At 41.0% G+C, this 27,742-nt stretch overlaps 1 protein-coding gene across 2 annotated transcripts in view; it reads left to right on the top strand.

Annotated features, from left to right (window-relative positions):
- The window catches only part of atm (ATM serine/threonine kinase), a 184,802-nt gene that overhangs the window by 34,695 nt on the left and 122,365 nt on the right, over positions 1-27,742 (top strand). For both annotated transcript variants that reach the window (XM_039744508.1, XM_039744509.1), the window contains exons 7-13: positions 645-883; positions 1,532-1,701; positions 2,454-2,614; positions 17,852-18,223; positions 19,400-19,603; positions 19,974-20,075; positions 27,257-27,485. In XM_039744508.1, coding sequence (XP_039600442.1) covers positions 645-883; positions 1,532-1,701; positions 2,454-2,614; positions 17,852-18,223; positions 19,400-19,603; positions 19,974-20,075; positions 27,257-27,485 — 1,477 coding nt within the window. The remainder of the gene's footprint in view (positions 1-644; positions 884-1,531; positions 1,702-2,453; positions 2,615-17,851; positions 18,224-19,399; positions 19,604-19,973; positions 20,076-27,256; positions 27,486-27,742) is intronic.

The raw sequence follows: 27,742 nt of genomic DNA, 5'->3' as shown, positions 1-27,742 counted from the left end.
CATTTATTTCTATAGCACATTTTCATACAGACAATGTAGCTCAAAGTGCTTTACATGATGAAGAAAGAGAAAAAAGACTAAATAATTAAAATTAGGGAACACTAATTAACAGAATAAAATTAAGGTCCGATGGCCAGGGATGACAGAAAAAACTAAAAAAAAAAAAAAAACTTCAGACGGCGGGAGAAAAAAAAAATTTTGCAGGGGTTCCAGGCCACGAGACTGCCCAGCCCCCACTAGGAATTCTACCTAACATAAATGACCTCAATCAGTCCTCATTGTATTCAGGTTTCACATGGAATAATTTGATGATGATGGTCATGTGGACTTCTGGCCTTTAATCCATCAATGTAGGGACATCATGGTGCTTTTGACGTCACAAAAAAAATCGTTGGACAAAATCATTGCACTTTTAGGCTGCGGATTTTATATATAGAGAGTAGATTGGTACTACACAAAAATGAAAAAGAATATTGCAGAAGGCATGGAATTATGATGTCATCCTAGAAATCTTACACAGTATTAAATTAACAAAATTGCCACTCGTTCACCTGATTAAATTTTTCAAAAAGTTTTATTTATTTGCTTTATTTACATTTTTTACTGAAGTAATACATCTCTGACATGTTGTTTTTTAAATGCAGAAATGAAAACATTTTGGCAGTTTTGGAACATATAATTGGTGCTTTAAATGTATTTCTAAGAACATCTACAATAAATTGCCGCAGGAGAGTGTGTGCACTTGGTGAAGAGATCCTACCCACTATTATGTATGTTTGGTCTCAGCGAAGACCTCAGGATCACTTGAAGGAGGAAATTGTTGAATTTTTCAGCATTCAGTTGCATGTACATCACCCCAAAGGAGCCAAAACAGAAGAAACAGGTAATGTATTTTATGAAAGCATGGAAAAAAATATACTATTTTTGAATTAAACCATTAGGTATAAGCCTTTAGATGTGTTTTCAGGAAAATGTAATATGCTATATTTTGTAACTAGGAATTCTTGTTTTGTGGTAGGTTTATGTCAGAGGCTGAATCTGTTTATAAATAATGAGCCTAACAAGGTAATGCAAGACTCACATTAATTCTAGAAGCTCTACAGGGAAAAGCAACCAAATGCATGCCTGGATCAAAAGGCATGTGCTTCTGCAACAAACTAAGTAAACTGAAGCTCTTTACACTTGAGCATAGAAGGCCACGTTGGGAACCTTATCTATCAATAATGTTGATATAGCAGAATTCTTTCACTTAAACAGCGAATCCTTAAGGAAACCAGTAGAAATTAGGGGTGCCTTCAAAACAGAATCTGGGAAGTTCTTTGTGTAAAGAGTAATGAGAGTCTGGAGCAAACTTTTTAGTGATGCATTGGTGGCTGAAATTTTAGCAAATTTTAATAACTATCAATATTAGATAATTACTTTATTAAACTACTTGTATTAATGTACACATATCTGGCATATGGGAGTAACTTTTTTTCTTAAGTTTTTTCTTTAAATAGAAATAATGTACTGTCAAATTATAATGATACAGGTGCCTATGCAGATGACTGGAGCAAGTGGCAAAGTCTGCTATACAGCTTATATGATGCCATTGCTAGTGAACTAAACCAAATTGGAAGTAGAGGGAAGTACAGCACTGGATTTCGACCCATAGCTGTGAAAGAGAATATAGTTGAGTTGATGGCAGATATTTGTCACCAGGTAAAACTATATATATTTAAATAGGCTTGTTGGTAAAGTCTTCTTGTTCAAGGTTTAAATGTAACTGTAAATCTTAATATTACATATATCAGTAACATTTACAAAGCATTGTGGTTAATAGGTACACTGCAAACAGCATGTTTACTGGTTCAGTGCCCAACAAGTTTTCACTTTGTGACCAAGAACAGCTCAGTAAATCTTTCAGTATTCCAAACTGTATAAACAGATAAAAATTAGTATCATTGTGTTTTGTGCAATGGATTAAAATATCAGCTAAATAAGTATTTCACTGATCTATAAAACAGTGGTAGTGCTGCTACCTCGCAGTAAGGAGACCTAGGTTCGCTTCCCGGGTCCTCCCTGCGTGGAGTTTGCATGTTCTCCCCTTGTCTGCGTGGGTTTCCTCCGGGTGCTCCGGTTTCCTCCCACAGTCCAAAGACATGCAGATTAGGTACATTGGCGATCCTAAATTGTCCCTTGTGTGTGTGTGTGTGTGCACCCTTCGGTGGGCTGGCGCCCTGCCCGGGGTTCGTTCCTGCCTTGTGCCCTGTGTTGGCTGGGATTGGCTCCAGCAGACCCCTGTGACCCTGTAGTTAGGATATAGTGGGTTGGATAATGGTTGGATGGATAAAATGGAAGGGTAGAAAATAGATGGGTAGAGGGAATTTGCTTATAGAATTTTGAAAATTGCATCATCTTCTGATTTTAAGTTTTATCCTGTTTCATCATTTTTGGTGTTTTTTTTTATTCAGCTTTTTACACAGGATTCAAGGATCTTAGAAATCACACAATCCACAGCTCAAAGAGAAACACATCATGGAGTAGCAAACAAACGCAGACGTATAGACATCGGTTGGGAAGTTATTCGAGACAAGCTACAGATCTCTCAGAGTGATTTTGATATTATTCCTTGGTGAGATTTTTTTTTAATATTTTATTCGAACTGTTAGACCCCATGGTCCAGGAACACCTAAAAGTAGAGGTGACCTAACCTAAACTGCTCTCCAATGAAGAAACAGCAAACTCTTTCAGAGTTGATTGGTAGTCAGAATTATACCAATATAACTGATTAACCAATAAACCCTGGAACCCTAAATAAGTCCCAATTGTTAATATTTAACTGACTGTCGCAATCCAGTTAAAAAAAAACAACTAAAAAATGCTTTATTTTGTTATTTGTCTTTTTAAATATTGTTTCATGTATTTTAACATATTCCCAATTTCTTTAGCTATTGGTTTTTAACATCATCATTTGCTGCCATTTTTGAACAAGCTATGAGTTATTTGACATCATGGACCATAAGGTGCATACTAATTCAGCGTGAGCAGGAACGCTCAATAAAACTGAATAAAAAAAAAAAATTCAATTGACAGTGAGATATGAAGAAGGCAGATTCACCAGCATTTGTGTGTCAACTTTTACCCCTCCAGATCTAAAAATTTCTAGTTCCATTGTCTCAAAACATCACTCACATCTACTGTTATTCCCAGTTTTAGACAAAAAGTAACCACGTCAGATCTGGGGCAGGGGTGTGGGGGTTGGGGGAAGGAGGCGGCATTGGACGTTATATCGTGATCTTGTCTGAGAAAATAAGAGTGAAAAAAAACGCTAACTTTTACAAGTCCTATAAATTTACACCGGCTGTTACAGACACAAATGAAATGTATGTTTTTATTGTACAGTATAATAATAACAATAAGAGCAGCTCACTACTCAAAACAGTAAATTTGCAGGGGAGCTGGTTTCAAACTCACGACCTTTGGATTATAAGTCGACAGCTGTAACAGCTGCACCACGGAAGCTGTCATATTGTAGTTGCCCTTTTTATGGAAGTGTTTATTTGATATTTGGCCATCAGCCTTTACATTTTATATAGTTCATGTGTACATTTTTTCATTTATTACTAAAACATGAAAAACATTTCTGTTTTAACGATTTGTTTATGTAGATTGTTTAGACACAAAACGCACATCAAGTTATTTCCCCTTACAATTCTGAGTAGCTCACTCCCAGATAATCAATCAAGGCAGGAACTGGGAGAACTTCTTGGCCGTTCTGAGGCGATGGGAGGGATGGTATAAGGCTGCTTGCTACTTGGGCCAATTGACACACTAGCAAAATACCCGCGCTTCGCAGCGGAGAAGTAGTGTGTTAAAGAAGTTATGAAAAAGAAAAGGAAACATTTTAAAAATAACGTAACATGATTGTCAATGTAATTGTTTTGTCACTGTTATGAGTGTTGCTGTCATATATATATATATTTAAATATACATATATACACACACATATATATGTATATACATATACACAGACACATATATACATATATATATATATATATATATATATATATATATATATATACTATATATATATATATATATACATACATATATATACTATATATAGCAAAATCCCCGCGCTTTGCAGCGACAAAGAACTGCTTTTACATTTTTATTAAGAAGAAAAGAAAACCTTTTTAAACTGAGGGAAAATATACCAATAACGTATAGTTGTCCAGGAGAAAAGCAATCTTGCCTGAAATCAATGGCATCGTTTTGTAGGGTCTGTCCCTGAGACTTATTACTTGTCATCGCGCAGCAGAGCCTTACTGGAAATTGGAGGCATCTGAATTGAAATGGGAGATCAGAGGGTATAAAGGGGATGCGAGGAATACATTGAGTGTGGAGAAACGCTAAAGACAGCGTGTGTATTAACTTGTGGATTTTTCTGTGAGTACTTGGTGGCAGCGTGACGAAGTTGCTTCCGCAAGACCGCGATAGCTGTGGAGCTCAATTCGGAGCATATTCTTTTCCTACCTTGTCAATTGTGTAATGCATTTTTTGAACAGATTTGATGCATGGAACTGATCACTCGTACTGCGTTTAGTCAGTTCACGTGAGCTGCTCTCTTGTGTGATGTTGCGATGTCCACGGCTTTATTTAATATTAGCTAAGACCCGGCACTTAAAAGTTTCTCGCTACAACAATTTTAACTCCGTTACAAAGTGATCCAAAGTCTCGTTTATACCTCGTGTCTTCCCATTAAACTTGTATCTCGCGAGTAAAGTATTCGGCGTTTTTCTTCAGCGCTCTTTGGGAGCTCTTCGTTAATTCCTATGTACTAAGGTCACAGTCAGTTCACGTGATTACGTAGGAGGCGTGATGATGTCACACACAGCTCCCCCTCCCACGGCCATCGACCTAACGTCCATTACAGTATATGGAGAAAAATAGGTTCCAGTTATGACCATTACGTGTAGAATTTCGAAATGAAACCTGCCCAACTTTTGTAAGTAAGCTGTAAGGAATGAGCCTGCCAAATATTAGCCTTCCACCTACACAGGAAGTTGGAGAATTAGTGATGAGTGAGTCAGTGAGGGCTTTGCCTTTTATTAGTATAGATTTAGAAGACAAAAAAGGCTGATGGAGAGGTGCGAAGGGATTTAAGGTGGGACGGAATTATGAGTTTTTTCGTTGGCTCTGGTAATTCTAGTGTTTAAAGGCCCATATAGGAAGTGACATCATCAAAAGGGCTGGAATCAAAAGTGTTGTCATCTGGACCGGAAGTGATGTCGGCAGCTGTCCCGGTGCCAGAAGTGATGTCTTCTGAGGCGCCGGAACCTTGCAGGATTACAGTTACTCAGACCCTTTAGCTGACTCCTACTCATATGTGTGTAACAAGGCCCTCCCCTCAGCCCAGACCCATTGGGTCGGGTGTCCTGCACCGAGAGGTCATGGGCATGAGAAAGAGCATCAGTGTTAGCGTGGAGAGAGCCCTTATGATGAATTAGCAAAAACTTGTAAGGTTGGAGGTCAAGAAACCACCTAGTGACCCTTGATTTTGATTCTTTGTAAAGGCTCATCCAATGTAAGGGAGCATGATCTGTCACCAGAGTGAACTCCCGGACCAAGAGGTAGTACCTCAACTGCGTAATCGTCCATTTAATCGCAAGGGCTTCCCTTTCCACTGCTGAATACCTGGTCTCCTGATCCAACAGTTTCCGGCTCAGGTACACAACCGGTTGTTCAACACCATCGACACATTGGCTCAGCACAGCCCCTAGGCCTGTGTCCGAAGTGTCCGTCTTGAGAATAAAAGGGAGAGAAAAATTAGGAGCTTGTAATATTGGTACTGAAGTAAGAGCCTGTTTTAAGTGACAGAATGCAGCGTCCGTCTTGTCAGTCCAAACCACATGATTAGGACCCCTTTTCTTTGTTAGATCAGTGAAGGGCGCCGCTCTCTCTGAAAACCTAGGTACGAACCGGCGGTAGTACCCGGCCAATCCGAGAAATGCTGTGGTTTCATAGTACCACAACCCACCAGGTAGCCCAAATATTTAGCCTCTTTAAGTCCAAAGAAACATTTGTTTGGATTGATATGAAGCCCGGCTTCTTCCCACTGCCCTTCGTGTTCCTACCACATGCTGGAATAGATGACAACGTCATCCAGATAGGCAGCACTATATGCATTATGGGGGCGGAGCACTTTGTCCACCAGACACTGGAAAGTCGCAGGAGCCCCGTGTAACCCGAACGGAAGGAGACGATACTGCTAGTGTCCGCTAGGGGTGCTAAGCCTCAGCCTGTGCTGATTGTGCCTCTTCCATATGACTTTTTAAAATAGGTCGGATTTTTCCAAATCTATCGCATAATTGCGCGATATATTCCAAAATATTTGTAGCAGGAAGAGCCTCTCCTTCCCAGCCTTCTTTCAAAATATCCAGTATACCTCGGGGTTGTCGTCCGTATAATAATTCAAAAGGTGACAACCCTGTAGAGTCTTGTGGGACTTCCCGATAGGCAACGAGAACGAGGGGGAGGAGTTGATCCCAATTCCTCCCATCTCCGCTGACCACCTTGCATAGCATCTGCTTGAGAGTCTGATTAAACCTCTCTACTAGACTGTCGGTTTGAGGATGATACACCGCGGTCTTTAAGTGCTTTATTTTCAGTAACTCGGCCGTTTCCCTGAACGTCTCTGAGGTAAAAGGCGTCCCTTGGTCTGTTAGGACTTCTTTAGGGATGCCTCTCTTGCAAAGACCCCTACTAGTTCCCGTGCAATTGCTTTAGATGTAGCTGAGCACAAGGGAACAGCTTTCAGGTATCGGGTCGCATAATACACGAGGACTTATATATATTTATTACTCGGGCTGAGGGCTCTAAAGGTCCTACAATATCGACACTGATTCTTTCAAAGGGGACATCAACTAAGGGAAGGGGAACGAGAGGAGCATGGTCCCTCCTAGGAATTTGCCGTAATTGACATTTTGGAGAAGAAATATAAAAACGCAGAACCAACTTGTTAATTCCCTGCCAATAAAGCCTGAGTTTGACCCGCTCTAAAGTTTTTTTGGAGCCCAAATGTCCTCCAAGGAGGTGGGCGTGTGCTAATTCACAAAACTGCCGCCGGTAGGCTCGTGGGATTAAGAACAGTTTCTGGATTTCCCCCCAACCATGTTCCGTGACCCAATATAATAGATAATTTTCGATTACAAAGAGAGGTAGTGTTTCGAATGGGCTGATGTGTGCGTTGGCCATTGACGAGGACCACTGCATTCTTTGCAAATTTTAGGGAGTCATCATTCCACTGCTCCCTTTTGAAAGAAGCTGGCATTTTCCTAAACTGAAAGTGTATCTCGGAGAGAGGGTCTGGCCTGACCTCAAGGGGTGGGGATTCCTCCAGACTCGTTGAGGCACAGGTGAATGATGTATTCGCCTGCAACAGTCCAGGAGTCTCCCCGTCCTCCTCGTGGGCTTCTGTATCTCTCTCCGCTGGCTTTGTACACGGTGTGGAGAGAGCTTGAGACGAGTTATCCCCATCTATAACGAGTGCTAAGGTTTTTTTTGAGAGTAGTCAATAGTTTACCACAATTGTTATCAGACCAGTCCCGCCCCAGAATCACTAGAAAAGGAGGATTTGGGTGGACTGCCATGGGAATTTTTTTTTTACCGATCCTCCCTGACTGATGAAACATAGGGCTGTATTGTACATACAGATTTCTCTGTGTATGCATTTTATACTGGTCTTTTCTTGAATTGTTTGTCGCGGTAAGATACAGTGGGTACGGAAAGTATTCAGACCCCCTTCAATTTTTCACTCTTTGTTATATTGCAGCCATTTGCTAAAATTATTTAAATTAATTTTTTTCCTCATTAATGTACACACAGCACCCCATATTGACAGACAAAAAAAAGAATTTTTGAAATTGTTTTAGATTTATTAAAAAAGAAAAACTGAAATATCACATGGTCCTAAGTATTCAGATCCTTTGCTGTGACATTCATATATTTAACTCAGGTGCTTTTCATTTCTTCTGATCATCCTTGAGATCACCTTCATTTGAATCCAGCTGTGTTTGATTATACTGATTGGACTTGATTAGGAAAGCCACACACCTGTCTATATAAGATCTTACAGCTCACAATGCATGTCAGAGCAAATGAGAATCATGAGGTCAAAGGAACTGCCTGAAGAGCTCAGAGACAGAATTGTGACAAGGCACAGATCTGGCCAAGGTTACAAAAAAATTTCTGCTGCACTGTAGGTTCCCAAGAGCACAGTGGCCTCCATAATCCTTAAATGGAAGACGTTTGGGACGACCAGAACCCTTCCTAGAGCTGGCCGTCCGGCCAAGCTGAGCTACCGGGGGAGAAGAGCCTTGGTGAGAGAGGTAAAGAAGAACCCAAAGATCACTGGTTGAGCTCCAGAGATGCAGTCAGGAGATGGGAGAAAGTTGTAGAAAGTCAACCATCACTGCAGCCCTCCACCAGTCAGGGCTTTATGGCAGAGTGGCCTGTCGGAAGCCTAGCCCGCATGGAGTTTGCTAAGGACTCTGAGATGGTGAGAAATAAGATTCTCTGGTCTGATGAGACCAAGATAGAACTTTTTGGCCTTAATTCTAAGCGGTATGTGTGGAGACAACCAGGCACTGCTCATCACTTGTCCAATACAGTCCCTTACAGTGAAGCATGGCGGTGGCAGCATCATGCTGTGGGGGTGTTTTTCAGCTGCAGGGACTAGACGACTGGTTGCAATCGAGGGAAAGATGAATGCGGCCAAGTACAGGGATATCCTGGACAAAAACCTTCTCCAGAGTGCTAAGGACCTCAGACTGGGTCGAAGGTTTACCTTCCAACAAGACAATGACACTAAGCACATGGCTAAAATAACGAAGGAGTGGCTTCAAAACAACTCTGTGACTGTTCTTGAATGGCCCAGCCAGAGCCCTAACTTAAACCCAATTGAGCAACTCTGGAGAGACCTAAAAATGGCTGTCCACCAACGTTTACAATCCAACCAGACAGAACTGGAGAGGATCTGCAAGGAGGAATGGCAGAGGAATGGTAGAGGATCCCCAAATCCAGGTGTGAAAAACTTGTTGCATCTTTCCCAAGAAGAATCATGGCTGTATTAGCTCAAAAGGGTGCTTTTACTAAATACTGAGCAAAGGGTCTGAATACTTAGGACCATGTGATATTTCAGTTTTTCTTTTTTAATAAATCTGCAACAATTTCAAAAATTCTTTTTTTTGTCTGTCAATATGGGGTGCTGTGTGTACATTAATGAGGAAAAAAATTAATTTAAATAATTTTAGCAAATGGCTGCAATATAACAAAGAGTGAAAAATTGAAGGGGGTCTGAATACTTTCCGTACCCACTATATCGGCAATCAACAATGGAAATGTTGCTGCCGGAATCAAACAGGGCTTCTAGTTTATAACCATTAATGACTACAAGTCCCATATTTGATAACGTCAGGGGGTTGCCTAGAGCTCCCGCCCTCCACCTACATCCCGCCTCTTTCCCGGGTAGGTTGCATGCACGGCGGCCCAGGAACTCAGAGACAGGCTCTGATTTATGTGGAAGAGACTTATTTTGTAGGACATAATCTCTAGGAAATCCACTAGAGGACTGTTCTGCTCTCCCAGATTTCGAAGCTGGCATGGGTGGTTTTATGAGCTGTATAAGCTCTTCCATTGAATGGAAATCTCCCCAGTCTGGCTGGGCAAATTTTTTGAGAAGGCCCTGTAAAAAAATAAAGCAGGCGACCTGCTGCACTATTTGACGGGTGGTCAATTCAAATGGCCTTAGCCATAAGACCACCTGCTTCCAGAGGGTTATTGCCTGCTCCTGGATCGATCTTTCCGGATCAAACTCCCATTTCTTTATTCTTCTTGCCTGCTAGACTTAGGGATAGCCCATATTACCTTAGTCCCAATGGGCGGCTCAGCTCTCTCCTCCGAGAGAGCATAATAAGCCCTTTTCGTTTCATCTCCAGAAACCAGCCTATGTCTATGCTTCCCTTTCACACTCTCCACTTGGTAAGTTACCAGCCCGGGTTTGTATTTTGGGAGCGGAGCCTGTACTGAGTCCTTCCTGACCCCCAAATGCACTCCCACCCTAGAAACTCGGCCCCAGTACTTTTCTACCTGGTTTCCTATTAGTTTGTGTCCCGGTTTCTTCTGGGAGTTCATCCTGCCGACTACGTCATTGTGACAAGAAAGAATCCAAACATCATAAAGGTTTGGGGCAGCCACCTATATATTGTTTTTTCCCCTCTGCAAAACTCGAAATAAGTAGCACAATGTGCATAGAACAGAGTCCAAAACAGAAATGACCACAAGAGACAAAAGGGCCGGAATCAGTAGTGATGTCGTCTGGACTGGAAGTGACATCAGAAAAGGGCCCGGTGCCGGAAGTGATGTCAGCAAAGGGACTGGCACAGGAAGTGATGTCTTCTGAGACGCCAGAACCTTGTAGGATTTTCCAGGAAAGGTCTGTAGGGAACTGAGAAAGACAGTCAGTGCACTCTGCCACCCCCTGGTCAGATGTTTTATTACATTTACTCAGACCCTTTAGCTGCCTCCTACTTGCATGTGTGTGACAATATCTATACTAATAAAAGGCAAAGCCCTCACTGACTGACTGACTGACTGAATCACTGACTGACTCACTGACTCATCACTAATTCTCCAACTTCCTGTGTAGGTAGAAGGCTGAAATTTGGCAAGCTCATTCCTTACAGATTACTTACAAAAGTTAAGCAGGTTTTGTTTCGAAATTCTACGCGTAATGGTCATAACTGGAACCTACTTAGTTACATATATACGGCCATAGCCTGCAGCTCGTTCGCCGTGAGAGGCGGAGTTGCATCCCCCATCATCACGCCTCCCACGTAATTGAGTGCCTGCCCATATAAAACCGTCTGTCAGCAGCAATCCAATAGACACGCTGCCGTTAAATATTCGCGGGTGAAGGACTGTGCTTATGCAAACGAAGATGAGATGGTCAGGGATTGAATAGTGTTTGGCACAAACTCATGCAAAAGTGCGAGAGAAACTTTTAAGTGCCGGGTCTGAGCTAACATTAAATAAAGCCATGGACATTGCAAGATCGCACAAGATAGCACAAGCACGGCTGAGAACCTTCGATGCATGTACTCCGAGCGGCTCACGTGATACTAATGCAGTAGGAAAGGAACAACCCTCTGACGCTGAACATGCCTTTGTAGACATATCAATAGGAAAGCAAGGTGTAAAGCTAAAGTTTAAATTACGTTCATAAACATGCTGTCACTAAATATTCGCAGGCAAATCCACAACTTAATACCGGGAATGCCTGTTAAACATCTTAGATTCATGAGTACCGATTTGGGTAGTGATCACTTCGATGAATGAAACCTGTTATCTTTACAACGGTTGACAACGAAGATGAGATGGTCAGGGATAGACTAGACAAACACGGAATGTAACTTGAACACAACACATCCTCCAAATACGAACCTGATTGAAAGAAATAATGATAATTAAATCCTTGATTACAGCAACACTCATAACAGTCACAAAACAGTTACATTGACAATCATGTTACATTATTTTTAAAATGTTTTCTTTTTCATAACTTCTTTAACACACTACTTCTCCGCTGCGAAGCGTGGGTATTTTGCTAGTATGTATTGTGAACGCCACCCGGGCACAGACAGGCGGACATCTTGTTTGAAACACCACCACACGTTTATTTACAATATTTACACAACAATAGTGGTCACAAAGACCCAGTCACGTGCACAAACCCCAAATAGTCCTCAAACTCCTGGCCACAATGCCTTTCTTCGGGCCGCCTCCACAACTCCTCTTGCCTCGTCCTTCTTCCACCCGACTCTAGCCTCGAATGAAGGGAGACGGCCCCTTTTATACAGGACCCGGATGAGCCCCAGGTGTTCCCGCATTCTCCTCTAGCCACGCCCCAGCGTGGCGGAAGTGCCGGCTGTTCTCCCGGCAGCTCTCCGGGTATCCTCCAAAGTCTTCCCCCCAGCACTTCCTGGTGTGGCGGGAGTGCTGGGGAAACAAGTCCCCAAGGCATTGGGGCGCCTCCTGGCGGTGACCACGGGCCCCTACAGGGAAGGGCTTCCATGCCCTTGACCCGTGGCCCCCAAAGCAACCCGGAAGGCAAACCCCACGTGATCCAGGCAGGGCTCTGACCCTCTTCCGTCCCTCCTGGCGCCCCGCCGGGTCATGGCCCCTGGCATCCCTGACAGTGCCCCACAGCCAGCGAAGACCACTCGTGGGCAAGAGCGACCTGTCCCGCGAGGGCAGCAGAGCCCCGAAACGGGCCCCACTCGAGGATAGCCGGGTCCGGCCCCGCACTCCTAGCAGGGACAGGGCGGAGACACAATCCGAGCACCAGCCCTTGGTGCATCCCTGTGCCTCGCACAGGTTGTGCTCCCCCCTTTTACCGACACCCCGGGCCTCCTCGATCGGCACCCCTCCGAGACCTCCGCGCCTTTGGTCCGAGCCACTCGTTCCCCCGTAGGCTCCTCCAGCTGTGAGCGCAGCTGCGCACCGGCAGAGAGAACATTCCGCTGACGGCCCGACATCAGAGGGCTGTTCCGCCACGAAGGGGTTCCTTCAGCCCGCCCGGGTCCGGCCCCTACAAAAGAGAACACAGGGGCAGAACCGCTGCCAGCACCCAGCTCGTGCCATGCACGGCAGCGCTCCCTCCAATCACCCCGCACTTGCCTGATCGGCACCCTCTCCGCGCTTCCGTGGTTCCTCTCGATGATGGAGTCGCCGGCACCGCTTCACTCTGGGACGCCATGACGGTTTGAGACTCCTTATGGAATAAAAGGCGCTCTGTCCCGCTCTGCGTCCCTATAGTGCGGCGCAAGACCGCAGCCACTCGGGCGGAGGGCGCTAGGACCCGGGCACTTAGCAGCCCGTGTCCATTCAGCGCCCTCACGGACTCCCCTCGCCACAAGATACAGCCGCGGCGCCGCACTCCTGTCGGAGGGCTGCTTACTCGAACTGATCGCTGTCATCACAGCCTTTTCAGCAGACCCTCCCGTATGCTTTACGGAGTCGGCTGTACTCACCGTCTCCGCTGTACCTCTCCGCTGGAGATTCCAGCGTCGCGCCGCCCCGCTGTTGATTGAACGTTTCAGCGCCAGCGAGCCTTCCTCTCCAGTTCCAGCACCTCAGCCCGGAGGGCACATAGCACCTGTAACACACGCTGCCCGGCGGGCTGAAGGGACACCCCAGCTCCGCCAAAGCAGCCGGCAAAGACGGGAAGTGAAGCGACGGAGCCTACCTTTCTGTCAGCCTCCAGCGCCGCCACTTCCTGTGGGCCTCTCCTCCGCCCAATCGGTCTCCCCTGCCCGTGATGGACATTCCTTGGTCCCGCCTCTCTGCAGTCATCGGCGGGCCCGCAAGACACACCGCCCAATCGCGTGCCTGTCAGGGGAGGGACTTCTGGTCCGCGGCCATCTTGCCTCCCCTTCTGCGGTGGCGACGGGCCTGCCGGCAGCCCTGCTGTTGCCAGCGCCTTCGAGCTGCAGCGCCTCCTCCTCCACAGCCCTCGCGCTGCCGCCACGCTGCCGGAGCCCCGCAGACCAGCATGCGCCTGCCACCGACGCGGATCCGGGAGGTCCCTGCCTGCAAAGAGAAAACACGCCCGTCCCCATGGGCCGGCTGCCGCTAGGCAGGGAACTCACCTTCCCGGACTCGTCAAACCGAGGACACTTCCTCGGCGTGGCCTTTCTTGACGCCATGCGGTCCCGGGCTCCTTCAGCAACGGCCTGCTTGTAGGAGACCGCTGCACTCGTTGTAGGCACGCCACCTGCCCGCATCAGGGAAACATGGCCTTCCTGCGGACCCCTGGCGTCCGTGGGGTTCTTTACCCGCGGGCTGTGTGCACGCAGCACCAGCGTACGTGGGTGGGGTCCCTGCTGCACCGGCCGCCCACATCAATATGTTTTTGATCAGGTCTCCGCCTTGAAACAGGCGGAGCATCCTGCCGACTATGCCAGATGTGAACGCCACCCGGGCACAGACAGGCGGACATCTTGTTTGAAACACCACCACACGTTTATTTACAATATTTACACAACAATAGTGGTCACAAAGACCCAGTCACGTGCACAAACCCCAAATAGTCCTCAAACTCCTGGCCACAATGCCTTTCTTCGGGCCGCCTCCACAACTCCTCTTGCCTCGTCCTTCTTCCACCCGACTCTAGCCTCGAATGAAGGGAGACGGCCCCTTTTATACAGGACCCGGATGAGCCCCAGGTGTTCCCGGCATTCCTCCTCTAGCCACGCCCCAGCGTGGCGGAAGTGCCGCTGTTCTCCGCAGCTCTCCGGTATCCTCCAGTCTTCCCCAGCACTTCCTGGTGTGGCGGGAGTGCTGGGGAAACAAGTCCCCAAGGCATTGGGGCGCCTCCTGGCGGTGACCACGGGCCCCTACAGGGAAGGGCTTCCATGCCCTTGACCCGCGGGCCCCAAAGCAACCCGGAAGGCAAACCCCACGGATCCAGGCAGGGCTCTGACCCTCTTCCGTCCCTCCTGGCGCCCCGGCCGGTCATGGCCCCTGGCATCCCTGACAGTATGTATGTATATATATATATATATATATATATATATATATATATATATATATATATATATATATATATATATATATATATATATATATATATATATATATATATATATATATATATGTAGTACAGGCCAAAAGTTTGGACACACCTCCTCATTCAATGTGTTTTCTTTATTTTCATTTCCATTTACATTGGTAGATTCTCACTGAAGGCATCAAAACTATGAATGAACACATGTGGAGTTATGTACTTAACAAAAAAAGGTGAAATAACTGAAAACATGTTTTATATTTTAGTTTCTTCAAAATAGCCACCCTTTGCTCTGATTACTGCTTTGCACACTCTTGGCATTCTCTCGATGAGCTTCAACAGGTAGTCACCTGAAATGGTTTTCACTTCACAGGTGTGCCTTATCAGGGTTATTTAGTGGAATTTCTTGCTTTATCAAAGGGGTTGGGACCAGCAGTTGTGTTGTGCAGAAGTCAGGTTAGTTGGACGATCATTTATTTTTCAACAGGACAATGACCTCAAACACACCTCCAGGCTGTGTAAGGGCTATTTGACCAAGAAGAAGAGTGATGGAGTGCTGTAAATGGTCATGAAAATAAAGAAAACACATTGAATGAGGAGGTGTGTCCAAACTTTTGGCCTGTACTGTGTGTATATATATATATATATATATATATATATATATATATATATATATATATATATATATATATATATATATATATATATATATATATATATATATATATATATATATATAATGTATGTGTGTGTATATACAGTCATATGAAATCGTTTGGAAACCCTTCTTAATTCTTCGGATTTTTGTTTATCATTGGTTGAGCTTTCAAAGTAGCAACTTCCATTTAATATATGCCTTATGGAAACAGTAGTATTTCAGCAGTGACATTAAGTTTATTGGATTAACAGAAAATATGCAATATGCATCATAACAAAATTAGACAGATGCATACATTTGGGCACCCCAACAGAGATATTACATCAATACTTAGTTGAGCCTCCTTTTGCAAATATAACAGCCTCTAGACGCCTCCTATAGCCTTTGATGAGTGTCTGGATTCTGGATGGAGGTATTTTTGACCATTCTTCCATACAAAATCTCTCCAGTTAAATTTGATGGCTGCCGAGCATGGACAGCCTGCTTGAAATCATTCCCATAGATTTTCAAAGATATTTAAGTGACTGTGACGGCCATTCCAGAACATTGTACTTCACCTCTGCATGAATGCCTTTGTAGATTTCGAACTGTGTTTTGGGTCATTGTCTTGTTGGAATATCCAACCCCTGCGTAACTTCAACTTTGTGACTGATGCTTGAACATCATCCTGAAGAAGTTGTTGATATCGGGTTGAATTCATCCAACCCTCAACTTTAACAAGGCCCCCAGTACCTGAACTAGCCACACAGCCCCACAGCATGATGGAACCTCCACCAAATTTGACAGTAGGTAGCAGGTGTTTTTCTTGGAATGTGGTGCTGTTCTTCCGCCATGCAAAGCGCTTTTTGTTATGACAAAATAACTCAATTTTTGTCTCATCAGTCCAAAGCAAAATGTTCCAAAAATCTGGCTTGTCTAAATGAGCATTTGCATACAGCAAGCGACTCTGTTTGTGGCATGAATGCAGAAAGGGCTTCTTTCTTATCACCCTGCCATACAGATGTTCTTTGTGCAAATTGCGCTGAATTGTAAATTGATGTACAGATACATCATCTGCAGCAAGATGTTCTTGCATGTCTTTGGAGGTGATCTGTAGATTGTCTGTAACCATTCTCACAATCCTGCGCATATGCCCCTCCTGTATTTTTCTCGGCCTGCCATACCTGGGTTTTACAGCAACTGTGCCTGTGGCCTTCCATTTCCTGATTGCATTCCTTACAGTTGAAACTGACAGTTTAAACCTCTGAGATAGCTTTTTGCTTTTTGCTTTTTTTTAGCTTTAGCCTTCCCCTAAACCATGATACTGAACAATCTTTTTTTTCAGATCTTTTGAGAGTTTCTTTGAGGATCCCATGCTGTCACTCTTCAGAAGAGAGTCAAAGGGAAGCACAGCTTGCAATTGACCACCTTAAATACCTTTTCTCATGATTGGACACACCTGTCTATGAAGTTTAATGCGTAATGAGCTAATCCAACCGATTTGGTGTTGCCAGTAATCAGTATTGAGCAGTTACATACATTCAAATCAGCAGAATTGCAATGGTACCCACATTTTTGCACAGCCAGTTTTTCACATTTGATTTAATCTCATTCAACTAAATACTGCTTCACTAAAAATCTTTGCTTGGACAAAACCCGATGATTTCCGCACGTGTTCAGACTCTCCCTGTGCAGCGAGCGAGAGAGGGAGAGAGGGGGCTGGCCATGTAAGGCCGAGAAGGCAGTTAAAGAATGCACCGGGCTTGTTTGTAAAGAGACTGCTTCGAACGTTGTATTTAAAGAAGACTTTTTTCTATTGAATTTTAACTTCCACTTCACTTCTGTTTACAGCGATTGGTTCATAGTGTGCATTGTTGCAATGTTACTTTTCTTGGTTGTTTATTAAATTATGGATTTTTCAAATGTTCATGTTTTTTCCTGTGCTTAAAACTCATTAAAAAAAAAAAAAGTGTTTACAGCGAGCGGTTCCTAAGGCTATAACGTGAATTCTTGCAATGTTACTTTTCTCTGTTCAAGGTTTTCTCAGTGTTATTCAATGTTTTTACATTTAGTTTACTATTACGCTGTGCAGTCTATGCTTTAATTAACTATTTTTGTGCTTAAAAATCTTTAAAAAAATATATTTACATACAGTTCGTACGGTCTGGAACGGATTAATTGTATTTATATACAATCCTATGGGGGAAATCACTTCGGGTCAAGACCAAATTGGGTTTTGGAACGAATTACGGTCGTGACCCAAGGTTCCACTGTACTTATTTCCTGTCTTTGTCAGGTCCTGAAAGCAAAGCATGGAACAAACTATATACTTAGGTAAATAAGTAGTCTTATTTTTTCATGGAAGAAAAGAATTGTATGTTCGGGAGGTGTATCAACTATTTGAACATAAGTGTGATTGCTGGTATAAGTGAGATGGTTCCCTCCATTTAATTTCATCTTTATTAAGCCAAATCAGCAATACTACCATATATAATATATCACAGTCTTTAACATTTTAAGCATTAACTGTGTTTTATTTTATAGTCTTGTTGCATAGCGAATGTTTTTGCATTAATAATTGTAAATCCCTCCTGATTTTTAAGGTTGCAGATCACTTCAGTGCTTGTTTCAAAGTATCCTTCCATCCTTCCAAACAAGGAGATTATTCCCCTTCTAACAGCTCTGCATCAGATCCTGATACAGCAACGAAGAGGGGAGAAGACTTCCTATGTGATAGAGTGTCTCAGCAAAATTGCATTTTGTCAGAGCATCAAGAAGGACCTAACATTTTCTCAGAAACCTGAGCTAATTAAAATCTGGACCAAGATATGGATGCTGACACTACATTGTGTTAGCTCCCCTCAGGTTGAGATTCAGAGCTTTGTGCTGTTGCAGTCAATAATGAAAGGAACCCTAATCCCCATGGATAAAGAATTTTGGAAGTTGTTTTATGGCTCTGCCTGTAAACAATCATAGTGAGTAAATCTTTGCTCTTGTTAGATATAACAATAAAAAATAATAATAGTAATAATTTATCTTTTTGATTGTCATCACATCAAACACCTAAAAATGTGAACAAAATTAGACACTTTGTTTGTTCTGCACTATGTGCAGTGACTTTAAGTAACTTAAACAAGAAAGAAGAGGATTTGTGAAAGTTCATGCATATTCTGAACTCTTTGTCTGGAAAAAAATGCTGGGACATGGTCACCACTATTTTGGCAAAGGTCAGGTGAAGAGTGTGTCCACATTGGCAAGATAGAGCAACTAGACATGCTGGTATGTAAGCGCAGGATCTGCTAAAAACAGTAAGCCCAATAGTTATGTGTGGTGCCTTGGAAATAGAATGGATAAGGGCAACACTATAGAAGCGAGAGATATGTAGGCTAGGTATTCATTCCCATAAGACACTAGAGAACAGGTAGCCCATCAGTTGTCAGGTGTACACAATCACCAACATAGTGGTATGAAGTCAGGAAAAGTTGGCAAAGAGGTTGCAAGAGCACCCTTCAATACATGGTGCAGGGTAATGGGCACATGGTGTTCAAATGAGAATGTGTGTTGGCTGCAAGAAAAACCCAACCCTTGGGGCGGACCCTGTAGCAAAGGTAGGACCTTCTTTACCCCATATGTCATTCTGGCGCTTGGCTAGTACTGTCAATGCATATTAAAGACATTTTATAATATGTAAAATAAGCCCATACTACAATCTGCCAATAGCTATTTACCATGGAAAATATTAATTGAAAAAAATAACCATTCATAATAATAAAATAATGCTATATAATGTTTTGTAACATCTGTACCTATTATAAAACAATTTCTTTTAATTTTTTAACATGAGTGCAATTTTGCTTCTATTAAAAGGATAACTGGTGCTTCAGCACATAGATTTAAACACTAGACTAATAGTCTGTGATTGTGCCAGGTAGTTTATTAATATATGCCATTTATGATACCTTATCATGTAGCCCTTTATTTTGCTATTCTGGGTTTAGTATTTAAAATTTTTCAATGTGCTATCTATTACATTGATTTTTCGACAAGATATTTTATTGATAATTTTAGACTAAACTCATAATAAGTTGTTCCTAAAGTTATATGGAGTTATTTATTGTTACATGAAGTTAGTTATTTGTTTATTCTTACAGTGCTGCAGCCCAATGCCTTGCTCAAGCTTTGACTAAGTATACCATTCCTGAATGGTTAGAAACAGGCCCAAAATATGCATCATCATCATTTGAAGGGAATGCACCATTGTCTGTTCGTGACACCATTATGAGATGGCTGTTACTGAATCAAATGGAGGAGGACACCACAGAAGAATTAATCACAACACATCCTATTGTCTGCAAGTAAGTTCAACTTGTTCTTTCATTCAGGAAGTCATGGTTGCCCATTTGTAATGTCATTTACTATTACATATTTCAGCTAAATATATGCTAGTTATCATAGGTAGCAATGATAAATCATTTATTGGTGTTTGGTTCAGGACATCTACCTTGTTTTTGCAGCATCATTTGTAGCAGTTTGTTCTCCAAATTTATATCAGGCATATTCTTGAGTATAAGACTTTTAGTTTTGCTTGCTGATTTTTTTCTTTGATTTAGTAGTTTAATTTTTTTTCAGAAAACTTGGGTATTATGTAGTTAACTTTTTATATTTGTGGAACAGGGGTATTTAATATGGTTTGGTATGTAACATATGGAACATGCATTTTTTCAGGGATTTTCCACATCACATTGTTCCAAGAATACTAGTTTCTTTGATGCTGAAAGATTCTAGAGGAGGAATGGAACTGTTTAAGTGCTCTGATATTTTTGAGAGGTAAAACATATACCATTTTACTAGTATTTAGTGTTTTGTAATGTTTTCAGTGAAAATGCTTTAGAAAAATGTTAAAAACAAGTGAATGTTAATTTGAAGGCCATATTGTTAAAACAGGTTTTGTCAGTGAAATGCCATAACCTCTGTGTCAATGTTTCTGTATTATGACGATCTTGTATAATAATGGCCTTGTAAAATTTTAATGCATTACTGATTAATCTCGTATATCAATATAATGTCAGTCTATTGTCCATATCTGCACTATGCTATTAAAATATTTTACAGTATTAATGTTGTTTGAACAGAACATTGGTTAACAATTTGTACATTAGTTAGCCCTGGTGCTTCAGAATCCTAGATTTGATTCACAGCTTTATTATTGTCTGGGTGCAATTTGGACTTTTACCTCATGTCTGCTTGGGTTTTCTTCAAGGTGCTTAAGTTTCATTCCATATGACACAGATATAATGCATATTAAATTAATTGTTTTCTTTTATCTTGGTAGAGTAATATATATATATATATATATATATATATATATATATATATATATATATATATATATATATATATATATATATATATATATATATATATATATATATATATATATATATTACTTTACTTTACTTTTCCCTATTGTATTATTAATATGTAGCCTTAGAATGCCTAATCTCACAGACAACCACTGTTTATAAAGTATTATTGTATATAACTTATCCCCACCTTCCTTTCTATATCTATAACCTCAGGCAATTAGATGTAGTAGAAAGACAAGCAGGAGTTAAGTTACACATAAAATAATGTATTACTGATAATATTCATAAATAATAACAAAATGCAAAGTACGTTTGAATATTGGTAATCATACAACCTGATTAAATGGTGATTTGTAGTTCAGGTGGCACACAGACTTGTAGTTACATAATGTCTCTAGTTAAGGCATCATTGGTGCTTAGCTTTCTTCAGAACAGGCCTTAAGCCTCATCAATATGGCTGAAGCTGTGCTCTTCATTGTGCTGTTCTTGTCAGTTCATGATGTGATGGTCTTCATCAGATGTTAGTAAGAGAGAGATTGTGAGGTTAAGCACGTACATTTATAGATGTTCTGTCCAACCCCTACAGCCAATAGGACATCATGGTACGTAGAGGCCTCTGAGACAAGCCAATTCCAAACAGCCATACCTTAGACCAATGGGGGAAATAGAACATCTTAACACCTTCCCACAAACCATATGTTAATGTAACCTGGCTTCCTTGTGCGTGTTGAAAGACTTTAGCAGAGAAATACTTATCAAACTGGTTTATGAGACATCCCCCAAATCCTGTCGTAAAATTATAAAGAGAATTAGTCGTACGGGGGAGGGGTGGCAAACACGAATGCCTCTCACCAGTAACAATAAATTACATTGCTTTGCCTAAATTATAAATAAAGACATACAAAACATTTATCAAGTTATATGCGAAATCTTACATCACAACACTGTTGAAACTAAATTTTTCTGCTGTGAGTGAATGTCACTTTGTGTGGTAGTGACTTCTGCAGTATAATAAGGTCCTATATAACGTTTGTTATTGCATTGTGCCCCATGCTCCTGGGATGCTTCTTTTTTTAATAATGCCGAAGTTAGGTCATAAAATGAATGCTTAGATAGCAGAATAAATACCTTGCTTAATTTAATCTATTAACTGTATTTTCACTGGTGTGCAAATCTATTGTTTTCAGAAAACTATTCAGTGGCCAATTGGGATGTTTGTTTGATGTTCATCCATAGTAAAGTCATTCTTCAGCTTTCTCATTTAGCTTGTAAACCTGACAGTAATTTTTTTTTCTTTTTTTGGTTATCAATTTTATATTGATGTCAAAGAAACAGTAAAGTAACAAAAAAAAAGACATTTTCATATTGAAATTTAAAAAAATACCCCCCACCGGTGCCCATCCAACCCCGGATCTGTTTAAGAAAGTAGATACTAATTTAGGAGTGATGGTACACACAGTCACTGACAGGGCCCAGAGGCTCACATGGCCAGTTGAGAAAAGAAATCTAATAGAAAAGAGGTAGATTGAAATCAAGGGTTTGCAGTCAGCCATGACTTGATCAGAGAGATAGTATTTTCCCATTTACTAATAGTATGCACAGGTACCCCAATAATCCACACAGCTGACGGTTCTAATAATGCTAAGTTGTAAAAAGAGGACTTCAGACAGAGAAAGTGACATATATGGGATTCTTCCATTGGGAGACTATTAGAACTTTGGCCGCTATTGTGGCCAATGAAGTAATGCGCTGATTGTGAAGGGAAAGAGAGACAGAAGAGAAATCTAACAGAAGTAGAGTGGAAGGAGAGCATGGAATAGAGATAGTTAAGATTGAGGAGAGGGCCTTAACAATTGAAGCCCAAAGAACACCAAAAGTAGGACATTCCCAGAACGTGTGGAAAAAAATACACTGTGCATTAAGAGCATACTATGGCAGAGAGAATCGGGGCTAAGCCATCAGGATACGCTTCCTGGGTAATAATAAACTCTATGGAAAATTTTATATTGGATGTGTTGGTGGTTAGAGTTTCTAGAAGAAATTTTAATGTTTTTAAAAATAGTATTCCAACACAATGGCATAGATAAGGTAAAATCTCTGGTCCATTTTTGAGTGACTGGGGTTAGATGTAGTTATGGAGTCACAAAGTTGAACAAATAGAACAGAAATGCATAATAGAATACAAGGGCGAGAAAAAGAAGTAAAATAATGGGTGGCTGGTAATTGGGGCAGAGAAATTTATTCCGCAGGTCCTGAGAATGGATTTAACCTGTAAAGAGAAAAAACCAACGAAGGAGGAATAGAATATTTGTTTTTCAGAGTCTGAAAAGAGGCACCCAGAGTTCCATCAAACAAATCGCCGACTGTGCTCATACCAGTAGAAACCCAAAGCGAGAAAGAGATGGGTTGCCCACCAATGTTGAGAGAGCTGTTGTGAAATAATGGTGTGAGGCAGTGGCAGTGCAGTGTGGAGCCAAGGTGCTTTTTCTACTTTGTGCCATACATGTAAAAGATAATTTATGAGAGATTATATTCATCTGCTCCCTTTTTTGTTTTAAATCTAATAAATGGTAGGTGTTTCAGAGTGTGGGGGGAAACAAGATTTGTTTCTACAAGTGGCTAGGGGAAAGTGTGGCGGTTCAGCCATAGGGATAACAGGCGAAGAACATATGCCCCAACATTTCAAAATCTGTAAGGGATCCAGATCTAATCAAAAAGGAGTGTTTGATAGCAGGTCTTTTCAATAGAAAAGTGCTGATAGGTGATCTGATAGCTGATCTGATCTGGATCCGAAAAGAGGAAAGTGGGTGGAGGGGGTGCATTGAGCTGACAAAGTTTAAAGGGGGACAATATTCAATTGAATGATTGCCAAACAAGTTTGAAAGGAGAGAGAGAGGTTATTCCAGTAGTTCATTGATTGTTTTACTTCATTAAATATAGTGTAGAAGTTTGACTGTACAATATCAGTAATGGAAGGAGTAATGGTGATTCATAAGTATTTGAAAGAGTTAACAACTGGAATGAAGAAAGGAAAAGAGTGAGATCGGCTGAAGCAGATTTGCTTCAGTTGATTTTATAGCCTGATAAGGAATTTGTATGGTAAAATGTGAGGAATGTCGGAAGGGGCATTTCCTAGGAACAGCAGAATGTCATTAGCATATATACTGTAGATACCTTGTGGACGTGAAAGTATGGTATATGTTCTTGTAAATCATCACTGGTTGGCAGTACAATACATGGTAAATTTTTTTATATATTTGGAGTACTTTTTCCATGCTCAAAGTGTTTTGCAGCTGAAGTGTTGGCAGATTAAAGTGATCTACTTAAGGTCACATAATAAATTGGAGGAAGGAAATGAACTGGCATTGTTACGGTTAACACCACATCTGAAAAGTAAATTTGGACAACATCTGCTTATACAGAACGTTTGAAGCACAGAACAGATAGAAGTATACAGGGAATTGAAGTGTATACAAATACAGTTTTTTCCTGTTTTTGAAACCATCCATCTCTTCACCCAGCCACCAACTACCACATCATATCAGGTAGGCTATGTATTAAAGTACTTCAGAAACAAAGTTTTCATAGTACAAAAACTACTTTTTCTAACCAGAGGACTCAACTTTGATCAAAGAAAGGAGTTTCAAATGTTGTTCAACAAAAAAAATCCTATTTAATAACTTGAGCCAAAGCACTAAGGTGAAAACCCATTCAGGAAAAAGGAGTGACAGTCAAAACCAGAATATTGGACACCAAGCTTTTCCCAAGCACTAGTTCTCTGGCTGAATCTGTATTTTGGAAAAAGCTGCTCATGCGACTGCATAATTTATCAGCTATTATCTGGATGGGCAGTCCCTAGCAATTTATAGTCATTTTGCAACAACTTTCAATGCGTGGATATGACCCAGAAGTAAAATGAAAAAGAATGGAAAAACATTTTCAAACAGATAAATAAAAGTCAAACTAATATTATATTAAACTTTAATATATATAACTTTTGTAAACTAAAAAACAAGCAACAATTAAAAAAAATATAAAAATGACAAGACAGATTTACCAATTCCTGACAAATACTAGACTTTAAAAAGCTGCCTTCTTCAATCCTTGAACGTTGGCCGCACACTCCTCTTAAAGGGCTTTCTTACCAGCTCCCTGCCTTCTCTTTCTCTCGCTCGCTCGTTTGTTCGCTCACGCACCTGCTCTCTCCACTTCCTGCCTCTTCTCACGTCTTTTTTCCTCCAGCTCAGTTTTCTCTTTCTCATCTCTTTTTTGCGATCATTCATCCTCCTCCTCTGACCATGCTGGCATTTTTTGTACTCTGTTAGCTAATTGAGCATGGGTGCGATGTACTGCACATTCCATGGCACCATTGAGGCATCTGACAAATTCGCCCACCTCCGCAAGTGTATGCAGCACAGCCAGCCAGCTCCTCAATTAACCACGGAATGAAACTCACTAATGCATACCTGCACCTATATATAACATTTACCTTCTGTCAGAAACCACTTATCATTGACCCACACAATTTTTTGAAAAATAGCCCAATTTGGTGAAAAAAATGGATCTGGCCATCTAGTAGGAGTGATATGGGGGGGTTGGGGGGTAGGCGAGGTAAGCAGTCATCTGAACCAATAACTGCAGCAATACCACACTCGTGTGGAGAAGGACGAGAGTGGAGAAGTTGTATGCTGAAGGAAAAGCGACAGGTTGGTAGTGTAGCCAGGTGAACATTGTGAGTTAGAGCAGACCGTAAAAGAGTCTCTCTTTTAGTTTAGATGGTCACCACGTCCATAACAGTGAGAATGATTGTATGTAGTCCCTCCCTTTTTTTTTTTTTTTAAATAAATGCTATCCCCTGATTTAAATGTATTCCTTTTCGTTACCCATGAGTAAGTCACTGCAATAATAACAAGTTGGTGATATGAATATATGAATGAGTCATCATTTAGCTAGTTTGGCTGCATTTCCATACTTGTTCTAGGGTGTCCCCCCCCCCCACAATATTTTATTATGTTTATGCAAATATTCCAAAATCCAAAAATATCCGACATACTGCTGGTCCTAGGCATTTTGGATTAGGGATACTCAGCTTGTATTTAACTTTGAACCTTTAAGTTTAAACTCCAGTACTTTAGCCAGTACATGCAACTGTCTGTAAGAATCAACTTTAACTTTAAGCTGCAGTGACATAGCCAGTACACCTAACTGTCTGCAGGTATATTAACTGGATATTGTTCTTTCATTTTTATAAAGTTTGAAAAAGGAATAAAATGTAATCCTACTGTGTCTGTATGGGTATTCCTGAGGCCTTCTGGTTTAAATTAAAGCCATTTCTTTAGAGTATATCACACTAATATATGTACCTTAAATGTATGTATTTTTTAAGGGATAGGTGCCCAACCCAGTGAAACCCATTCCTTTCGTATTAATATAAAAGAGTAGGCTATTCAGTACTATTATTTGCTGTAGACTGCTACAAGACATTTATTTATAGAAGCTGTGAAATGATACTCCTTGCCACAACAAATAGATTTGGGGCAGCTACACGTATACTTGAAAGTTTGCCTGGAAAAAAATGGCAAAATTGAGTAATAGGTCTTTGTAGACATGAGTCCAAAACAGAACTTAGGTAATAGAAGGAATATGGCGGTTTTAACGCCAGACAGGGGAAATGACGCTATCGGGCCCGGAACCGGAAGTGGCGTCATCGGGCCCCTAGTCGGAATTTCCCTTGGCTGATCTGCAGGTAAAAAAGAGAAAAGGATCAGTGCACCCTGCCACCCCTGGTCTGGCATGGAATTACCTTCTTTTGAGCCCTTTAGCAGTCTCCCATGTACAAGTGTGGGACAAAGCTCATTTCTATGATCTCAGGATGACAGCTTCTATGTGATCAACCATGTGCCCAATCCGTAGTTTTACAAGCACATAAAAACTGTATTTATAAGTTATAAGGAGCATAACTCCATTTGTATTATTTTGCAAGTTTTCATGTATTTTTGCTAATATTTTTTACGGTAAAATGTGATAATTTTTACTCAAATGTTCAATCAAATACATGATGTTGCAGTGGATATTATTCTGAGTATGATTGAATAGGTAGGGTTTAATTCTCAGTGTGGATGCCATCTGAATTAAGTTTTTCCATTCTTACGTTATTTACAAAGTGATTGTACATTTTTCTTTTGACAGGCAGTGTGTTATTGTGTTGTTTTTCTAAATTGTTCCTATGTGAATGAGCATGACTTACCCTACAATGGATGACATGCCAGAAAATGGATATGCATTTAATTAATTTTCAATAATAATGACAATCTTTCTAATGCATATAGCTTTATAAATATGTATAATGCATTTGGTTAATTTACATGTATGCAACCAATGCCAAAATATATTTTCTAAAATAAAATTGTTTGCAGAATGTGCATTTATTTATTGTTGTTACAGAGAAATATATGTATCCTAAAAATGAAAGCTAAGGATTAATATATGTGTTTTAAACACTTCACTAAATAGCTTGGGTTAGATTTTATGTTTAAATTCTGTTTTATGGTTATGTAGTTTGATCAGCATTTATATTAAAACTTGGTGTATTTCCAGAGCTAAGAATAATATAAATGTCTGTTTTCTTTTCATTTCTTTAAGCTTTTTTCCAAATAAGGTGGATATTATGGATGTTGAAATCTTGGACTGTGAGAGCTTATTTTTACACTCAACATTTGATGAAGTGCCTGGCTGCTTCAGCGTGGAAGAAAATGTTGACAAACAAAGCACTACAAGAACAAGTGTTCACCTTATAACTGGGCTAAAAGAGAAGCTGGAACAATACCTTCTGATTGTTGCTGAGCATCTTTTAAACCGCTACTTTCCAAATGTAAATTTAAAATGTTTTTACTAGGTTTTTGCTTCTACGTGTCTTAATAGTACAGTTTCACATGCAAAAGTATCCAAAAATAACCAAAGCTGTAATTTTTATCTTCTCTAATTATTGACAGAATTTTAAAATAAATGAAAGTTGTCACTGTGGTTGTTATAGTTGATCAGGTTTTACCTTACATAAACATTTACAAATGGGAAAGAAAAATGACAACGTAAGTTTGTGGAGGTTGAAATAAATCCCTGGTGTAAGCC

The sequence above is a fragment of the Polypterus senegalus genome, chromosome 2, assembly GCF_016835505.1.
Source record: "Polypterus senegalus isolate Bchr_013 chromosome 2, ASM1683550v1, whole genome shotgun sequence".
In the NCBI taxonomy this organism is placed as follows: Eukaryota; Metazoa; Chordata; class Cladistia; order Polypteriformes; family Polypteridae; genus Polypterus; species Polypterus senegalus.
This window is presented reverse-complemented; position numbering and strand designations above follow the sequence as displayed.